A 15,003-nucleotide genomic window follows, 5' to 3' on the forward strand; every position below is an offset into this window, starting at 1 on the left:
TTCAGCTTGACCACAATGCTTTCAACCTTTGACTATAACCCACATCTTTCGGAAACAGGTTGATTGAAGCCATTGTAAAACAAATTGTGACCGCTTAAGGTGAGGTGAAATTGGGTTTAACGTCGTGCTTGAGAATATTCCGCTCATACGACGACGTGCATGCGTGTGTATGTGTATGTGCTGCTGCTTGTACTAGCCCAGACTTCAGCTGGTTTTATAGTGCTAGCCCACTGAGATACCATACCGCAGTGAAGCATGAATACCCCACTCAGTCACGTCAATGACCTTGTACATTCGGAGCGATAACCACAGGAAGTGTTTATATATATTAACACAACGTGGGTGAGGTGGTGAGGTGAAATGGGGTTTAACGTCATGCGTGTGTATGTGTGGCTGCTTGTACTAGCCCAGACGTAAGCTGGTTTTATAGTGCAAGCTCACTGAGATACCATGCCGCAGTGAAGCATGAATACCCCACTCAGACGCATAATACTGACTCCGAGCCGACCAATCCTTGTTGTACCCATTAATGCCGAGCGCCAGACAGGGACCGGCGAGTACCATATTTTACCGTCTTTTGGTATGACGCGGTCGGGGATCGAACCCGCGACCTTCCGCTCTCCGGGCGGACGCTCTAACCACTACACCACGGAGGCGGTCGTGACCGCTTAAGGATGTCAGATCTTGTTACTATTCATTTTATCTGGAACGGACAAAGACGAATTCATCATAAAATTGCTCTATTTATACAAATGTTTGCCCATTCACATTGCCACAAAATGCGCTGAGCCACAACACACGAGTAATTTCTGTAAGTGTCAAAAACGACGCATACCGTTAGAATTACGTTTTACGGTTTAGATTGGTTTCCAGTGAAATCGACATTCGACTGTGTCATGATGTTAATCCAATGATGTTGGAAGACATATCAATTTCATCGCCTGATATAATTATAAAAGTAATTGAGTTCGGTTGTTCGTTGTGTTTTGGAGGTTAGCTCGAGTAACAATCTGCCTGAAGCTCATCACGACCCAGATACATTTATGTGATGCGAGACAACGGATGGCCGGTTAACATGGCGATCAAAAATACAGCATATTCCTAGCGGCGGGGGTTAGGTGAGGTAAAATGGGGTTTAACGTCATACATAACAATTTTTCGCTCATAATACGGCGTGTATGCACGTGTAAGTGTGGCTACTTGTACTAGCCTGGTGCTAGCTCACTGAGATACCATGTCGCAGTTAAGCATGAATACCCAACCCAGACACATTATACTGACTCCGAGCAGACCAGTCCTTGTTGTACCCATTAATGCCGAGCGCCAGGCAGGGACCAACAAGTACCATATTTTAACGTCCTTTTGGTATGACGCGACCGGGGATCGAACCCACGACCTTCCCCTCAACGGGTGGGCGTGCACGAAGTGAGTGAGTTTAGTTTTACGCAGCACTCAGCAATATTCCAACTATTTGGCGGCGGTCTGTAAATAATCGAGTCTGGACCAGACAATCCAGTGATCAACAGCATGGGCATCGATCTGCGCAATTGGGAACCGATGACATGTGTCAACCAAGTCAGCGAGCCTGACCACCCGATCCCGTTAGTCGCCTCTTACGACAATCATGGGTTACTGAAGGTTCATTCTAACCCGGATATTCGCGGGTAGGGCGTGCATGGTCCAAGCGTGTTTGAATGAATGTGCAAGAGTTTGCGTATTGGTAACGGGACATCGAGGTGGGGGGTGGGGGTGGGTGGTTTACAGTTACGTGTTTGTATGTATATGCATGTACTGCAACAGCATTCTGTGAGACGATATCAGTTATGTGTTTACACAATACCATTAAGAAACGGTCAAAATTAGCCAGCACACAAAGTCAGTTGCCTAACCCGCTCAGCCACCGTCAATTAACATTTCAATTATCAGAGGGGTATCAGTTGTCCGACCTCCATTTTGTGGAAGTCGCGTGGCTGAGCGGGTTTGGCTGCTGACTTTACATGCTGGCGATTAGGCGCCTGACTCTGAGGATGTGGGTTCGAATCCCGGATAGGACTCAGCCCAAAAAGGACTTGAGTCGGTACTTGACTAAGAAAGTGTAATCCCAAATATCACATATGTTACAGATGTTAGTTATGGGTTAGGGTCGCTTGCATTGAAGTGTGTATGTGATTCATTCTGTGTGTGTGTGTGTGTGTGTGTGTGGTGTGTGTGTGTGTGGTGTGTGGTGTGTGTGTGTGTGTGTGTGTGTGTGTGTGTGTGTGTGTGTGTGTGTGTGTGTGTGTGTGTGTGTGTGTGTGTGTGTGTGTGTAAAGAGACACGCTGCGATATAAGGTTAGGCACGGTGTACTGTTGCCTATAAGATCAAAGAATTGATGCTGACCTGTTCGTGCTGGCCTATTACGCTATTAGTCTCCATGGCATATAAATGCTACCGAAATCAGTGCCTGACGTATAGAAACACAGCAGGCAAGAGTCAGATACATCAACATACCGTTCACCTACGTACTGGAACTGACTCATACCTCTTAGAAGGACTATAAATCTTTGCGTCTCCATAAAACTGTAGGGAATCTGCGATCACAGACTCCACTCAGCGACTCGACCACATAATCTTTCTTTTGTTACGAGCATTATATAAATGAATATTGTTTCAAGACACATTTGACACAGCAGCTATTAGACATTATATTAAGACAGAAATAGATATGTTAAATGTTGGGCACGGCGGCCTAGACGTCCTTGTCACAACACTTCATTAGTCAACAAATGCTTCAACCGGCCACCTGACCTGTCCGTAATCTGTGGATTAGTTTCAAACGCGTTTCACGAGCGAAACTAATCGACGGATTAAAGAACTCTGTCAACCTTAAAACGACTTTCACACTGTATATACTTGATGGATTATGTAGGTGAAACGAAATATGCTGCTTTGGGTCGAGTCGACTGATATTATAGCCTCCTAAATTGTGTCTTTTAAAACTATTTGATGTCCCAAATAGTCGCTACTGGATGCGTACGTTAGTTCTATCTGGTCAAATAGTTGAAACGATTTAATTTTCGCGAGTGGACGCTGTTAGTCATACGCAATCACACATTCTGTCGACAAATAGACCCTCACATATTCAATATTGTATGAACATATACTGAGGGAAGAAAATAAGGGATCACATGAAAGCACAAGTGTTCTGTATTTTTTTCAAGTTTTTTTCACAAGCTTTGTATCACATAGCTTGTGAAGAAACCTGGAAAAAATAAGTGAACACTTGTGCTTTCTTGTGATACTTTTATTTTTCCCTCAGTATATATTCACAACCCATACTCCCATGAGATCGATATATCAATCAGTACACTTAACGATGCATTGAAATTTGTTGTTATGAGTTAAAACATCCCTGACTATAATAACATCATGTTGTGTTTTAAACACCACTGCTATTCAGGAAGGTTACAGCTACCATAATGCACGTTGCACTTAGTTGTTTTTGTTTCATTTAATGGAAGACATAGCACATATTAACGAAATTGATATTAAATAATCATAGAATATTATCAAAAGAAATAATTTTACATTTCCCCGTGGGTTTTATCCCCGGATCGTATGTCATGAATACTTAACTATCTGTTTGAATCTGAATATTTTGTTTCAATTAATGTAGAATATCATTCAATATTTACCAATATTCATCAGCAGAGATGGACAGGTGCGTTGCTGAATCAATCATATCAATCTAAACAATGTCAGCATTTTGTTCCTGTGTAAAATAATTAAATTATTTAGTAAAATGAGCTAAACAAAAGCACAACCAGACGCCCCGTGTCCAGGTGCTGCACAGTTTCGTATTCAGGTGATGGTAAGTTCTGATGTCGGCCTAAAGCAAACCCACCTTGGCGTATACATATTTTTGCAAAGGACTGTATTTCTAGAAACTTTTGTGATGTAGCTAAAAATATAGTTACGTTGACATTTTAGTACTTACTTGAGTTCTCCGCTCCAACCTCCTCTTCTAACATATCACTGACTTTGTGAAATTTCGGCATAAACATGTGGAAGCCATAGGACAGCTTATAGTCTTTGCTGTAGGCGACGAACGCCGCCGCAGCCAGAAAACAGAATCTTGGAGCAACGTCAGAATGTCCTGAGCCGTCGTAGATGACCTTGACCTTTTTCCAATGAAACACGTGCAACATGTCAATAATTGACGCTGCTAGAGAGTTGAAGGTCGCGCCAACACGAGTCAAGGTTGGATATTCCGCGTTTGGCACTGATTTATTGGCGCCAAAATCGTGTGCAAAGCCTCCAGGAGAAATGATTGGTATGTTCCAGTAGGGGGCGTACCTAGCAACCGGGGCTAAGCTGTAATCACATATAGGGCCGACAAAAACGTCGACTTGGTGGTGCATGTAGAATTCGAAAGCTTTTATGGCTGCATCGGCTGAATTGCATTTAGAATCTCCGAAACGGACGCTGAAGCGTAGGCCGTGTTGCGCGTGCATATGACGTGTACGGGAAGTGACGTAATCAATTACCGGTCTCACATGCTGTATAGAAAACATACTTGATTTGCTCGGTGCTATTACTGCAAGTTTGACATGTCTTTTGGCACAAGCATACTCACAGATCATACATACTAAAAGTACAACCAAGTATGCTTTGGCCATGGTTGCAGTACACTTCCTATCCATTCCAGGATCGACGAATTGAATATATCGGTTTAGAAAAGTTCTTCAGAAATCCTGTTCTATCCAAAGTTGTCGACGACAAAGAACCAGCGTTATTGTTCTTGTAGGACTGTCAGGAACTGTTGACGAATCTCGGATGCGTCTCAGTTAGGATTGTCTAGACGAAGAAAACGTCGCGCGAATTGATGGAGTCAGCGTTATTCTTTAAGCACGTCTCAGGTGCTGTACCATTACTAATCGTCTGGCTGATGCCCGTGGGTGATGAATTTAGACCAATATGTGTAGAGATGTCACCACCTTGTATTCTCAGAAGAAAATGAATCCAAAACACCAAGGTATCAAAAAAGCAGAAAATCTCCCCGTCGGATATTATTGCACATGTGACGTTTCATTGCATTGTGGCGCTGAAATCAATTGCAAACGCAACCGCGAATGCTTTGGTCGTAAAACAATAACCTATAACCAGATGGTCTCAATCGGGGGGTGTCGCTCGATTATTGATTCCTCTTCGAGTGAAACACTTGACAAGTTGTTGAACTCCTGAATGTTGATTATTGGTTTAAAGGTGGACGTTAGGCGTTCTGTGAGTCTGGAACCGAGTATCATATGTCTGAGATCCGGGAAGTCTGAAAACGTTGTACTCAACTTTAATATTTCCGTTTCAATTTGGCATCGTTACTATAACACACCAAACAATCTCACCACTCTGTATGAATACCACTCGAACCTTAAACTGCTCATCTGTATACAATAATATTCATGAGCCAAGCACACGCATAACAAAGGCGTGGGTTTTGGTATTTAATGCTTTACAGCGTATCTCATCAAAATACTGACATTCATTTATTGAAATATTATATCTGTTTCTCCCACTGATACAATAGAACTATACACAAGAGGATGTGGTTTGTGAGAAATATGAATATTATTGTTTAAGACCACGCTATTGAAGACACAGGACACATTGACATTCATTTATTGCAAGATTTCATCTGTTCATCCGGCTTATTCAATAAAACTATACACAAGGGAAATAGTTGGGTAGTTTATACAAATATTACAATATTGAATAATATTAATTCAAGTATGAAAAGTGAACCCTACAATGACGTTGACATATTGCGTCCCCTTTACTGCATTGCTGCTTTTACTGTATTGGTACTTCGCCATATAAACCAATTAACATTAATAACGTTTATTAAGGCGTTGAGAATATGGGCTATGGGTATTCCACTGATGAAGGCGTTCAGTCATCACGCCTGGGTTCGATTCCCCACATTATGTCCTTCTCTGGTACCCCTGAGATTATATTACTGAAATATTTCTCAAAGAGGTAAGGAAGGAAACAATATCTTTTTTACTCTGCTTCACCGACTTTCCAGCTGTTCTTCAAGGGAACTCCCATCAGAACAACTGTTCCTGGAGCATTGGGTGAGTAGGGCTTTATGCCGCTTTTAGCAATATTCCAACAATATCACTGCGGGGGACACCAGAAATGGGCTTCATATATTCTACCCCTGTGGGGAATCGAACCCGGGCCTTCAGCGTGACGGCGAACGCTTAAACCACTAGGCTACCCCACCGACCCGTTACTGGAGCAGGAAGGAACAACCATATGTGTTCTTGGGATACAGTCTCTTGAGTCTGTTCTTGGAGATGGTTAAGGATGGATATAGTAAGGGGGTATTAAGAAAACTCCCCACAACAATAATCCCCTGTCCTCAGAAACGGTCATGGGTAATCCTATCTTACCGAACACACAATACGTCTGAACAAGAGAGCCGGAAGTATATTACTTTTCTAAAGTTACACGACAATTTGCCAGACGCGCTGTCGCGGTGCGGTATGCATACAAAATGCGGCGATTTCTCCAACTGTCAAAACTCCATTTGAAGCAATCTAGTTTCATTGATACTGTCTGCCACAACGTGACGGTGACACATCTCCAAACCCCACTAAGGGAAGCTTTTCACGCCGTCGAGTATGGATCCATCACGCCGTGCCCACGAGCCCACGTTTACAACGACGTTGACAGCATCCAGTAGTGCCTTGGCGGACCAATTGGTCTCAAAGAGACACTTCATGTGAGGACTGTCCCCCACAAGGAAAGGACAGGCAAATGACAGTGCTCAATCATTCATCTTGCGATAAGTTCCTCTGGAAGCCTTAAATCATTTTCTTGGTCTCTGCGGGCTATTTCTTTCAAGCCATACTAATACAAATCCCTGCTACATATTTTTTCTCTTTGCTTATTTTTCCATTGTGACTTTTCATAAATTGATGCACAGTACAAAGTACGTAGGGGCGGTGGGATAGCCTAGTGGTTAAAGCGTTCGCTGAAGACCCGGGTTCGATTCCCCACATGGGCACAATGTGTGAAGCCCATTTCTGGTATCCCCCGCCGTGATACTGCTGGAATATTGCTAAAAGCGGCGTAAAACCATACCCACTCACTCACTCATTTCTGGTGTCCCCCGCCGTGGTATTGCTGGAATATTGCTAATAGCGGGGTAAAACTTATCTCACCCACAAAATACTGTATTCCCAAAGGAACCTAAGATCATTTTTCATCATTTTATGATTTCATTGCAAACCAAAATTAGCATTTATGACATAATTATGCATGTAGAATGGTTCAATCTTCATTCAGCACAAATATGTAGACAGTTTCAGCAGTTGGGTGACATGGGGTTCCGCGTTGGATCCATGATTATTGTTTACGTACACGTCGAACCATCGACCATCTACCGTCGGCGTAGTCGCGCTATCCACAAATCAACGGACATTATGTGACGTTATAAGCTTATTATTGTTATTTATTATTACTGGATATTTGTATAGCGCACATATCCACGCACTAGTGCATGCTCAAGGCGCTGATATTTTGTCCCTAGATCATTGGTTGTCAATCTCAACGGCACATCTTATTATCAATCTCAACTCCCTGGGGACCATACAACTGTAAGCGATGAACTCTTTGCATAATCATAATAAATCTATATTGTATGATTCCAACTTTATCATAAGCATAGGTTATGATTTACTGGCGACAGACGAATGCAGTGTCCAAACACGTGACTGAGTTGACGTCAGCAATATTTGACTTAGATTTTTCTCGGCGGGCGACAGAACGCATATTTCTCGCTGTTTGAAAGGTCAGGATTATTAAGTGTGATTGCTTTTGGACAATTACTCGAGTTAAATAATTGCGGAATTGATTAGAAATGCTGTCTATAAATTATGTAACCTTTATTCCAATTGATACATAAATAGTGTCGTTGTGACTCAATGTTATGGTGACAAAAGTTGGTTTAACGCCAATTTGGGGTAGGGTAATCTGATGGTATAAACGTTCGCTTTAACCTGTGGACCTACCCCAACGCCCGTGGGTGTAAACGAACATCTTTTGAATGGTATATACCAAAGTGGATCTTATCATGGAGTAACCGAGTGTAAATTTACACTATTTCTGTCTGTCCAGTTGATTTGCATGTCGTTATATGAATTCGTCAAATAGTATTGCTTACAGATCATAGTCTACTACGACACCTCCACGTTATATATGTATTTAGACACTAGTCCGTTCGTTCTTTCGTTCCTATCAGCAGCTTAAACATATTTCACTGTCAAATTTAATTTGAAGCGACACGGCTGGACTGTTGTTCTTTAAACTAAATCAGAAGATCTGAAGAGCTGATATCTCAATATCTGGACTTAAAGCATTAAAAGAAGGGTTGCATTCTAGAGGTGTTAAAGAACGAGTGATGATTATTCAGTAAAAATAATCCTATGTGATCAATCACATGGGCGTGCTTAAACCTCATCTTCAGTATGAGGGTTATCTTATTCTGAGATACCCTGGATTACTTACGAAGTCCGCTGTTATATAGGTATAATTACGTGGCGCGAAAAATCCAGGGTATCTCAGAATACCATCACATGGACCTCATGAGCACTGGATCCATGAAAGGTTTCAAATAGTAAATCTCACCTGTGTAATCAGTCTCAAGTAATGAGTGTTTCTTGGACAGTAATGAACTCTCATGTTTCGTGAGATTTGTTCAGATTATTTCTTGTTGGTCTTAATGAGAAGTTGGGCCAATTTTCTAGAGCTGCCTCCGAGTTCGCTAGTATGTAGTTCAACTGAATTTGTGAGAGAAAGCGGATACTGGAAATAGTGGTGAAGATTCGATTTCAATAATATTAAGCCAGTGAGCTCCAGTTTTAGTCCGATTGTAGTTCAAAGTGGAAGTGTCGAATTATCCCCATAGACTTAATCTCCAAAAGACACATATTTTATTTCGGAAATTAGAACGTTAGGTCGTGCATTTATCATTGTCATGTGCCTAATAGCTTGAAATGTCAATTTGAAAAACAAACGGAATAAAGGGGTTTTGTATCATTTCGTAACACTTGCTTTATCATATGTGGCATTGGATAGTCTTGAGGTTAAAACGTTCGCTCGAGCCCCAAAGACACGGTTCCAGGAGCTTAGGGAGACAGACAGATAGTTTATTTTAGTCTCACCTCATACACGTCAAAACATATTATAAATATTAGATAGGTACAGTGACTGATGTTTACGCTCGTGGATTTATATTTATAAATTATGAATTATAAACGAATAGATTTATATTCATATCACATTCACTGCTCGCTGATGGTATGCACCTATATCATACATCCTGTTCGCTGTTTCGGCCTTGATATCAAACGATACCATTTAAGATGTACTTTTCCATGTCATGATAGTACTTAAACATCTTATCCCTATTTCTATCCATGGTATAGCTGTCCTCTTTATGCATGCTGCATAGTAAAACATGCATGCTTATGATCTAGTTGGAATCGCAATCTTCTCGAGGTTAAATTGTGGAAAGCGTTATTTTATATACAATAAAAACGTTTTATGTATGCAGCTGCTCAAGCCAAATATTCGTGCCGTGAAAGACCCGATTTTGCCTATTCGCTTGAAATGTCAATTTGAAAAACAAACGAAATAAAGGGTTTTTGTATCATTTCGTAACACTTGCTTTATCATATGTGGCATTGGATAGTCTTGAGGTTAAAACGTTCGCTCGAGCCCCAAAGACACGGTTCCAGGAGCTTAGGCAGACAGACAGATAGTTTATTTTAGTCTCACCTCATACACGTCAAAACATATTATAAATATTAGATAGTTACAGTGACTGATGTTACTGTAACAATGCTTAAAACAGCGTAAAACAAAACACGGTCATCTTATCCAAAGTTGGTAAGGTCTGTCAAGCGGGCGTCCAACCGCCTTTTGTGCAAAATGCGACATTAAACCACATTCACCTAATGTCAAATGTTATGATCTTGATGGGGTAGCCTAGTGGTTAAAGCGTTCATTTTTTCACGCCTTAGACCCGAGTTCGATTCCCCACATGGGTTCAGTTTGCGAAGCCCATTTCTGGAATACCAAACTGTGATAGTGTACAGTACACAACCCTGTGCACTTAAAAGAACCCACGAATCCGTTGGTATATGATCAGATGGTGACCACATGAATACGTGCAAACACCTAGTTGCGGGTACAGCAACGAGCAGTAAACTTGGTCAAAGTATTGTGACTATGTGTCCCAGTCCACCCAGCTGTGAATGGGAACCTCTAAAGGATGGGAAAGCCGCAATAAATCGGTAGGCCTAGTGGCTGCAAGATTTGTATGATCCCAAGGGAGTTGAGATTGATAATAAGATGTGCCGTTGAGATTGACAACCAATGATCTAGGGAACAAATATCAGCGCCTTGAGCATGCACCAGTGCGTGGATATGTGCGCTATATAAATATCCAATAATAATAAATAAGAATAATAAATAATATTGCTGGAATATTGCTAAAGGCGGCGTAAAACTAACCTCATTCACTATTTTATTCAGCAAGTCATCCTCAATTTATGTGACACACTCTCCCTATGTGTAAATGTTTGGATGATACTAACACATGTTTAAACCATGATAAAACGTATTGATTGATCAAAGTCAATAATACACGTATTACAAAACGATCAATGTTATGCTTCCATCCTCTGGTTTTGTGCAAAGAATTAATCAATACTAGGAGATACCTGAGAATGATGTTAAGAAACGTTGTAGCAGCTTATTATCGACATAGGACAAAAACAAGTCGAGTGAATCACACTGCCGTCTATTGTTGGAAACTGGTGTTAATATCTGACAATAGCGCGATCTGTAATTAGGGAGATGGGCGAGGCACGAGTACAAGACAGTCAGATTTGAAATCGATTACCTTGTTTGTTAAGTGCAATAGAGCAGAACTGATAATACGATCTACAAGAACATTGGTACTGATACTAAGGTTAATTTGGTTAGTTACAGTGAGTGATTGAGTTTGGTTTTACGCCGTTTTAAATCCGCAAAGCTCTATTTCTTTGCAAGTAGCTTGAGAACAGTGGTTCCAAGGAATTGCGAATGCTATTTAAATTCACAATGACTAAGATTGTTATTGACATGCTGAGAGTGAGTATGGTTTTACGCCGCTCTGAATTCGCAAATCTCAACTTCTTTGCAAGAAGGAAGTTGAGAATGCAATTTTAAATACACATTGAGGATGGTTATTATTATTAAGTCGCTTTAGCAATATTGTAGCACTATCACTAGGAGAGGAGGGGCGGGGGTTTGGGGCAACACAAATTGTCGTCACACATTCTACCGATGTGGGAACTCGAACCCGGGTTTTCGGGTACGCATCTACCACAAGGCTACCCGAAGCTATTTTCAATAAGAATTCATTCTGTATTCGTGTATTCACTATAACATCGTTGCTGGATTTACATTCATATCATGTGTACTGTATGCTTGTGGATTTGTGTTAATATATTAGGACTAATTTATATTCGTATCATTTGCATTTTACGCTCGTGGATTTATATTAATAAATTATGAAATATAAACGGATAGATTTATATTCATATCACATTCACTGCTCGCTGATGGTATACACCTGTATCATACATCCTGTTCGCTGTTTCGGCCATGATATCAAACGATACCATTTAAGATGTACTTTTCCATGTCACGATAGTACTTAAACATCTTATCCCTATTTCTATCCATGGTATAGCTGTCCTCTATATGCATGTTTCATAGTAAAACATGCATGATTATGATCTAGTTGGAATCGCAATCTTCTTGAGGGTAAATTGTGGAAAGCGTTATTTTATATACAATAAAAGCGTTTTATGTATGCAGCTGCTCAAGCTAAATATTCGTGACGTGAAAGACACGATTTTTACCTTATTTTTGTACACAAGGGCTGTTCATTATAAGAACCGTATTGTATAGGGCCGATTCGGTGACATTGTCGACAGAACGTCTACTTCGTGAGCGGAAGGTCGATGGTTCTATCCCGCGTCATACCAAGCCACGTTAATAGACGTTACACGTTATTTATCTGCCAGTTATTTAATGGGATACGACAGGTACTTCCGGGTCGGCGACGGTAATCTGTATAAGAGTGGGGTATCAATGTTAAAAGTGGTATGGTTTGGCTGCGAGCTCACTCACACAGAGAGACACTCTCTCTCTCTCTCTCTCTCTCTCTCTCTCTCTCTCTCTCTCTCTCTCTCTCTCACACACACACACACACACACACAATCATACACTCGCTCTCTCAGACACCCTTTCCTCAAACTCACACACTCTCTCTCACTCACTCTCGCTCTATCATCACCCACACACACTCACACACCCTCTCTCCTCACACGATCTCACACCCACGCTCTCTCTGAACTCTCATTCACGCTCTCTCTCTTTCTCTCTGTCTCTCTCTCTCACAAACACACACACACTCTCATAAAATACGCAGTCTCGCTCTCACATACACTCTCTCGTCACTGACACACATACTCACACATACGCTCTCTCCTCACATACTCTCTCCCCACCCACACACGTCCCTGCTCCTTCAACCCCCAAATAAGTGCATTAATATTTACTGCGAAGCTACACACCATTTCACCCCACCGTACAGTACTATAACTTACGAACTCCAGAGTCTTACACCTACCTTGTTTAGTCCACACGTGTTTCCACAAATAGGATGTCAGCTTCCCAACATACAAAAACAAGTTACACAAACATCCCAGGAAGATAATCAGTCCAACTTGTGAGCAGCTAATCTAATAACCAGATTACCATCAACGGATCAATGCAAAGCCCCGTGAGTACAACGGAAAACATTGATGTTTGGTTAACAGTTGAAGTCTCCATCGCCGCTGCTGTAACAGGAACACGTAACGCAACTGCATCCCACAAGAAGCATCTCAGAGGGATGACGGTGCTGTTGTTTCTGATTTTGGCCACACGTCGTTCTTAATAACAGCCTCGCATTCCTTATGTAATTACCGTAAAGTTTGGTTTTAACGTCTATCACACATCCACATGCTTCCTCCTCGCTATCTTCATCTTTCTTCAAACAGTAATGACGTGTGTTGATTCCAAGTCGTAATATTCGGAAGACAGGTTCCGTGGTGTCCTTACGATTACCGTCGTTGTCAGAGTAAGAAGAGTTTTCTGGTTTCAGAGCGGTTTGCAGTAAGAATATGTGAAATTAACAAATAAATGTCACTATCACAGATGATCCAAGTGTCTTCCCATTACCGTGGGTGTAAGACTGGCCATTGTTGGATTATATGGCATTTAGTCATTTTGGACATACCTTATATAGTATAAGGTTTCCTCCTCAAGCCTTCCAATACAGAGCTGCAATTACGAGATGTTATATCAAAGTTGCGTCTCGTGTTAGTGTTAGACTGTTTATACAATACCTTCAAATACACAGTATTGTTCATGTGCGCACCATTGCCAAAACCTGTGACAGGAATTCATCTTAAACGTTCATCAAATGAGTCAGAAGTTTTGAAACGTCCACTTTAACAGCACCTCACACACAAAACCACGCCGATTCCTCGCGTACTGTAGATATGAGAACTTCTGGAAACACCACATCCATAAATCATCGACATAGCATGTCATCAATCACAAATGACGGTAGTATCAAAACGAACATACACCTCTTGGCTACGGAAACATGTTCCTTCGTCAACTGTCTTTGCATATGTCCCAACACAATGATTCAAACATAAATCCGGAAAGTCTGATGACGGAACGTTTGTTTCCAAACAAGTTTGACAGCCGCTGATCCGTCCATCGCTTTAGCGCTGTTGGCACTTGCAGTGCTTAACCTTCCATAGGAGAGTGGTCCAATCTATGTGAGCGCTTGGACCTCTGTTGATGAAATATGTGATGGGGCATCGCTGAGCATCCCGGTGTGGAGGTAGCCAGCTGTTTGCTGCGGAAGAGGGGCTCGGCGACTAACCCCCGTCGGTGGTAGGGATGGATTAGCGCAGATCGATGTCACAGCCAACACGTGTTGCTATTCCAGTGGGCGTGGCCGGCTTGACATAATGGCCATGATTGCCTGGGTCTCTTGGCTTGCGTAATTCTTGTTTATAGAAGTTCAGATGGTACTTAACTCTAACAAGGTTATTTATTTATTATTTTTCGATTTTGAAAGATTTGTAAAATACGGTTCTGCCTTTTAAGTGTGTTTGCGATATTGCATGCATTTTTGGGTGTGTTGTAAATATTTCATGATTGTTTCTTTTATACAGTGTGGGAAAGGTAATTATTCTCCACGTTGTTTTTTAATTTAAAAAGCCATGCTTCGTCAAGCTGTTACGCAGGTGTGGATGTTATTGAGTATTGTTTTGTTATGTATGGCCTTTATTAAGGCAGCTCGCTATTACAAGCTGTGAAAGTGAGTGAGTGAGTGAGTTGGGCCTAACGCAGACGTGTATTCCAATAGCTGCGCAGGGTAAATGAGTGGGTGAGTTTAGTTTTACGCCACAGTTTATTCCTGCAATATCGCGACGAGGGATCCTAGGAATGGGCTTCACACATTGTACCAATGCGGGGAATCGAACCCGGATCTTCGGCTTGACGAGCGAACGCTTTAACCACTAGGCTACCCCACCATCCACCCCGACCCCCCAGCGTAACAGCTTATTGTGGGAAGAGAGCCCATCGAAATGCAGGTGGTCTCAGTCGTTTACCACTGTGGTAGAACCAGCCAGGACAGGTGTGGTACTGGCAAACCCAGAAACATTCTGAGCGAATGTGGATTCGAACCCACGATAGGCTTTGGCATGTCCAAGGGACACAACTGTGTAGAGCAAACTGACACCACTCGGCCAGCCGTGAGCTCCCTTCCACCAAACTACAGCACTATCAGAATCGGTGAATCTTCTATAATGTCGTTTAATTTGTACGTCAGTCAA

The 15,003-nt window shown here is 41.8% G+C and overlaps 1 protein-coding gene across 5 annotated transcripts in view; it reads right to left on the reverse strand.

Annotated features, from left to right (window-relative positions):
* LOC124292117 (atrial natriuretic peptide receptor 1-like) overlaps nt 1–15,003 on the reverse strand; it is a 312,171-nt gene that overhangs the window by 101,853 nt on the left and 195,315 nt on the right. Inside the window, exons 1-2 of one of the 5 annotated variants that reach the window (XM_046729168.1) lie at nt 12,860–14,062; nt 3,978–5,269 (exon numbers count right to left, since the gene is read on the reverse strand). The exons of 1 other annotated variant lie outside the window; for it this stretch is intronic. In XM_046729168.1, the coding sequence (XP_046585124.1) occupies nt 3,978–4,683 (706 nt within the window). In that variant the 5' untranslated portion in view covers nt 4,684–5,269; nt 12,860–14,062. Of the gene's footprint in view, nt 1–3,977; nt 5,307–12,731; nt 14,063–15,003 lie in introns of those variants that run through there. 3 more of the 5 variants (XM_046729167.1, XM_046729166.1, XM_046729165.1) reach the window with 3 other exon arrangements.

This window comes from Haliotis rubra, unplaced genomic scaffold (assembly GCF_003918875.1).
Source record: "Haliotis rubra isolate DU_JTF1 unplaced genomic scaffold, ASM391887v1 Scf508, whole genome shotgun sequence".
NCBI classification, from domain to species: domain Eukaryota; kingdom Metazoa; phylum Mollusca; class Gastropoda; order Lepetellida; family Haliotidae; genus Haliotis; species Haliotis rubra.